We start from the raw sequence: 6000 nt of genomic DNA, 5'->3' as shown, positions 1-6000 counted from the left end.
GACTTGGCGGATCGCTTCTCTGGCCAATCCTCGGGGAGGAGAGGGGCAGAGCCGGGGCGGGGGCGAGGGGTACGCAGGAGGTGTGTGCGAGTGACAGCGGTGAGGCCCTATCCCGGCGAGGGCAGGGGGCTGCGGGTCGCCGGGGGGCGGGCCCGCGGCCGGGGGCGGACAATGAGGGCGAGGGGAGGTGGCGGCAGGAAGATGGCAGCGGCCGGAGGCATCGCGGGGCGCTCGGCGGCCGCCGCTCCCGCACGGCTCCCCTGCTCGGCGTGGCTGCTGGCCGCCGCCGCCGCGCTGACCGCCGGTGAGTGAGTGAGAACGAGCGAGCGAGCGGGCCGGCCGGCCGGCCGCCGCTTATCCCCGCGGGGCTGCTCTCGTAGCCTGGGCGGATCTTGGTGCGGCGCGGGGAGCTGCCTGCCCTGCCCTGCCCTGCCCGACCCGACCCGACCCGACCCGACCCGGCCTGGCCCGGCCCGAGGCGCGGCAGGTGGCGGCGGGCTGGGCTCCTCGGCCTGGGCCGGGCCCGGCGGGGGCCGCCGATCGGCGCTCGGGAGAGAGGGGCCGGCCCGGCACGTGGAGGCGCCGCTGGGGCCTCAGGGACGAGGCAGGCGGCGGGGCGGCCCTGTCCCGGCCCGCACCCCACGGCTTGGGGCGGGGGTGTGGGGGGTTGAAGTCTCCCGGCGGGGTGGGGGGGTGTGTGACCCGCGCCCCTGGGTCCAGCCGGTTCGCCCCTTTAAATGCCGTTCCCGATCGTGAACGCTGGGTCACCGGAACGGGGGGCGATTCCGCGGGGCTGGGACCAGTGTCGCGGGTGAGTTTCCCGCGTGGCTGCGGTAGCCTGCGGTTCCCCTCCCCGGGCGCCGGCGGCGGGCCTGGCCCACGCGGGACGGGCGGCGTGTTCAGGCGCGCTGTGCTCCCTGGCTTCCCGAGGGACGAAGAGGCCTGTCCCCGACGGGAAGGGCCGGTGTGGCCGTCCCGTCCCGGTCTCCCCCCCCCCCGCCATGCAGCCTGCGCCCCCCAGGGTGCCGGCGTGGCCGAGGCCCGGCGGTGCCACGGATGCCACGGGCGTGAGGTGTGGCGGCTCTGTACCAGCGCTTGCCAGTTTTCAGAGTCAGAGGACGCGAGTCGGCTTCGCTGAGGAAAGGCAGAGCGCGGCGTGGAGGTGACCAACAAATGGGGAAGCTGGAGCTGTGGCGAACGGCTTGGAAAACACCTTTGATTTGGTCAGTGGGGAAGTGTTTGGGTGGAGGAGTAATTACAGTTTAGCTGCACTGAAGTGCTTATGACTCCTATAGATGGAGAATAAGTACAAGGCTATGGAGAGGTAGAAACAGCAAGGGTAATGCTCAACTTTGCTGTGGCTTATATTTTTACAGGGGAAAGAGTTCTGTGTTTCGTGTATCATTTTGAAATGAAAAGGTCATACGTGTTTCTCAGGGTAGTTCAGTGTGTGTCAATACCAGACGTGGACAATGACGGCATTTTTGGTTGGCAATACTTGTTTAGTGGGTAAAACTTTGCAAAGTATTTCGGTAGGAGTCATTAAAGAAGCCTGATGCCTTCTCAGTTCATATGTCTGCAAAACTGTAAAACTGTAAGTCCATCTGGAAAGAGGTTTAATAAGGATCTGTGCCGACTGGTAAGAAACTTAAAACATTTCCAAATTGCATTGTTTGGATTTGTTTAAGATTACTGCATTTTGCAGTAAACGTAAGTAGTGATTGCTAAGGCTTCCTGTATATCTTCAGAGACAGCCTTAATATTTAGAGTTAAGTAGGTAGATATGATATATACATAGCTTACAGTAAAACTAAGTTCTTTGAAAATAAATATGGAGACAAGAAAGGAAGGAAGCATATTTCCCCTGACCACAACAAAAGGTACAACTACAGTAATGCTATGAGTAGCTGGGAGTAGTAGATCATTCAACAAAGTCTGAGGTATGTAACCAAATATAGTATCTTAAAACCAAGCAAAGCTGCAAGATACTCTTTTGGAAGAGACCCTCCCCAGGGTGGAGACTATTTTAAAAGTGAAATTGCAGTTTAAAGGAATAAGGGGGTGTTGAAATCACTATCTTGTCTGTGTTGAACTGCATTTGTGTTCCTATCCCTACAACTGTTGATTTTTTTTTTTCTAACTCCAAATCAGAAGTTATTCCAATGTTGGCTGCTTCTCTCCGTGCTTATACTGCACATCCTTAATCAGCCTGTCTGATTTGAAAAGGCACTTTTATATTTTTTGTCCATGTGTGGAGTTGCCACAAGGTTTACATCTTTGCACAGGAATAAGTGACCAGAGTGCAGGCTCATCAGCTCTTTTGCATATGCAAAGTCGTTTGGTGACTGGTAGGGAAAAGATGACCTTCTCTAGAGTTTAGGGTTGTAAGGAGTCCTGTGTAATAAATAGTCTGCCTTTTGGCTTGCGTGTGTCATTCTGGTTCCTGCAGTTTTTCAAGGATCCTCTTTTGATTCCCTTTCCTCATGCTGGATTTTCATCTAGCGAGAGGTTCAGAAATCAGAAACGGCCAAGTAAAAGGACAAGGGCATAAGTGACATATTCAGAGGGCAGTTGCCACTCAATTGCTCAGATGTGATATGTGGCTGGGTAACATGCTGCATAGCTTAGCTACCATGGTTTGTGGCTCCTCTTCACATGCTTGATGGCAGACCTGTTTTCTGTGGCAAATAACCTGCAGTGAGACAGAAATACTATTTAGGGGACTGTGTTGTATAGGCCTGGTTTAACATTGCAGTTGGCTTTTCCAAGCCAAGCAGGTCACTGTTGCTTCTCAGCGAAGTACGGATGACAGATTTTAAGCTTATTTTCTTGTGTGCGCCTGCATGTGCGGGTTAGAAGTTCATCTTGCTTGTTTATGCTCTGTCATCTGAAAACCACATTGCTTCATTTACTTATAAGAATGATGGATCATTGTCAAATGTTCTGTTTGTGATCCTGTGGACATCTGTGGCCTAAGTAGTTAATCTGTGTATTATCTCTTGTATGGGTGGGTGAGCCTTGAACAATTAGTCAAGAGTATCAAGAAAATTGATTATTTTCCATTCCTGAATGTGTAAACCATGTAAGCATCACTTAAAGTGATACAGTGTCAGTGTTTAACATGAGGGTGGTGCCTGATTGCTTCTGAAAGTCTCGAGGAATGTCTAGACATTACCAGAAAGAATATTACTGATATTTCTGCTATTCTTTTTGATGCCAACAGAGTCTGATCTCTCTTTTTCTTTCTCCTACTATCACTTTTATATGCACTCACATACATGTGCACATACACACAGGTCAGCAACAAGCAGAGGGGTGTTGAGATGTGAAATAGCTCAGGTGCCTGCTCCTGTGTTGAGCTCACCTGTGCCTCTCAGTTGCTGCTCGAAACATTTCCTGAAAATAACAGTGTAAGTCAGGGTTGCAACGCTGACTTCGTGTTTGTGCCAGGTTTAGTCAGAATTGCTGTATTCACCCTGTCAGAAGCTGTTAGCTCTTTTAAGCTGAGCCCATTGGTGCTGCAGGTAAGAAGACTTCCTTGCCCGAAGTGGTAAAAAGGTTCTGCAAAGGGAAAAGGTGGATAAACTCTTCTCTCTGCTGGTTGGGTTCAACCTGAGCACTGCTACTCAGATCACCTTGCTTGCAGTAGCAAGAAATTCTTAAATATGTCAGAAAGCCTGTAACAATATTTTGGTGATAAAATGTGGTTTAGTGCCACCTTGTAAAATGACTACGTTCTTCTTGACCCCAGCCACCCAACAATCCTTTACCTCTGTGTAAGTAGCGCTGTGCGTGGCTCTTTAGCTTGTTATCTGAATTGCAGTTGATTGCGTTAAGCAGCAATCTCACTGTCTGTGGACTTACTCTGACTGATAATAGTCCAGTCAGTGAGTGTCCTGTGTACTGTACAGGGTATCTTCAGTCTAGATGGAGGACCAAAGAAATGAAACCTAGTTTTACAAGGCAGACATCTTGTACTGTTTGACTTGAAAGATTTTAATCTGAATAGTTTCTGAAGAATTATTTTTCTAGAGAAGTGCTATATAGGTCATCATGAAGTTATCAATCTAAAGCTTATTATTAGCACCTATAGTGGGAGTTCTCTGAGTGTGATATGGTGTGATGTGGTTTGATCATATATGGCATGCACAGCTCTTTCTAGCACATACGTATAATTAACTGATAAATTAACAAAGTAAATAGTCTTTTATGCACCCCCCCCTACTTTTTTAAAAAAATATATTGAATGCTAGCTCAGGATATCCTAGGAATACATCAGAAAGCTGAAAGGTCTAGGTATGAAGATGTTTACACCCTTATGGTTTGTGTTTTTCTTTTTATGTGTGTGTGGTTTGTTTATTTTCATTACTTTGCTGATCTGGGTAACTGTGAGCCCGTGTGTAGTGATTAGCACAATTGTAGAGGATGCTGATGTCTTGTGTAAGAGGAAACTGTGGCAAGAGAGGACAGGAAGTTCTGAACTGGCTTTGCTGCCAGTGAAGAGGCTTGAAGAACTCTTCAGTGATTTACTGTTATCTCAAAACAGCAGTTATCTAGAAGAGCAAGTGCATACTCAGACTAGGACTAGGCAATAAGCTGTACTCATAGCACAAATGCTATGGGTATGCATCGTGAAGCAGGGTTAACATTATTATTGTTTGCTGTCTGAGCTGGTTGAAAGATGACCCTTCAGTCAGGTGATTTCACCTAGTTCCACTGATTTTTTTTTTTTTTTAATTTTTTTTTTTTCCCCCCCATCTCTCTTATTTTTAAAGTGGCAGGACCATTCTGTTACTTGTCCTGAATAAACCAGGTTTAATATTGGTACTACTTTCGGCACAATGTTTTGGATTTGTGATAAAAACAGCCTTGATAACCCACCAGTGTTTGACATTGGTTACTTGTTTTACACTGGTTTACTCAGGGCCAAGGCCTTTTCTGTTTCTTACCCCGCCCCACCAGTGAGGAGGCTGGGGGTGCACGAAGAGTTGGGAGGTGACACAGCCAGGACAGCTGACCCCAACTGACCAGAGGGATGTCCCAAACCACAGGATGTCATGCTCAGCAATAAAAGTTGGGGGAAGAAGGAGGAGGAAGGCTGGTCAGAGTGGTGGTGTTTGTCTTTCCAAGTCACTGTTATATCTGATGGTGCCCTGCTTTCCTGGAGATGGCTGAACACCTGCCTACCAATGGGAAACAGTGAATGAAAGCTTTTGCTTTCCCTATTAAACTGTCTTATTTCAGCCCACAAGTTTTTTTCACTTTTATGATTCTGATTCTTTCTCCTGTCCCCCTGGGAGGACTGAGTGAGCGGCTGGGTTGTGGCTGAGCTGCCCACCAGGGTTAGCCCACAACCCTTGTATATTGTTCCCTTTTGCTACTGTGCCTTTCAGCTCCTGCGTTTTTATTTGACTGTTGAGTTGGCAGTTTCCAGTTGGTGCTGCTGCTAGGTTTTGGCTTAAGGTGTGTAAGGAAAATGGGAAGGCTAGTTGTTCTAATGAACTCTCTTACCTCCAGCCCTGCAAAAAGATGCTTTGTGGTACATTTGCTGATGCTTTATGCACATAATGTTAAGGGGCATTAAGGGAGCTTGACCTGAAACATTAGCTACACCCTACCATCAGTGCTTAAAATCAGATTGAGGTTCTGATCCTTAAGGGAGAGTTAAACTCTGGACAGCACAGCGGTTGTGTGGGTGGTGGCTGGTGACACTTTTCTTTCACTTCTTGAGGTGGAGGTGCATCATGGCAGGTGAACTCCAGGTAGGTGAAATGGCCAGTGCTGAAGGTGTTTATCTTCAGTTGGCTCCTAGCCATCTGTTATGCTTTTCAGTAACTTGTTTTTGTAGTGTGTGCAAGTGAGAGATGGTGAACAAGGTTCCCTCTTGGTAATAAATTCTATAAAGCTGGATGTGCAGCAGAATTTTAAGAATCTGATTGGTTACTATGTCTTGAAGTTTTCTGATAGAGGTCTTGTAGGATTGCTTGACTCTCAGTGTGG

At 48.4% G+C, this 6000-nt stretch overlaps 1 protein-coding gene across 1 annotated transcript in view; it reads left to right on the top strand.

Moving 5' to 3' along the window:
• The first annotated feature begins 132 nt into the window (after positions 1-132).
• Positions 133-6000, top strand: part of MPZL1 (myelin protein zero like 1) — a 41768-nt gene continuing 35900 nt past the window's right edge. Inside the window, exon 1 of the mRNA XM_074900109.1 lies at positions 133-304. Within this exon, the coding sequence (XP_074756210.1) occupies positions 172-304 (133 nt within the window). The 5' untranslated portion in view covers positions 133-171. The remainder of the gene's footprint in view (positions 305-6000) is intronic.

The sequence above is a fragment of the Athene noctua genome, chromosome 1 (genome assembly GCF_965140245.1).
Source record: "Athene noctua chromosome 1, bAthNoc1.hap1.1, whole genome shotgun sequence".
In the NCBI taxonomy this organism is placed as follows: domain Eukaryota; kingdom Metazoa; phylum Chordata; class Aves; order Strigiformes; family Strigidae; genus Athene; species Athene noctua.
Note: the sequence above shows the minus strand (reverse complement) of the source record. Positions and strands in the feature narration are given on the sequence as shown.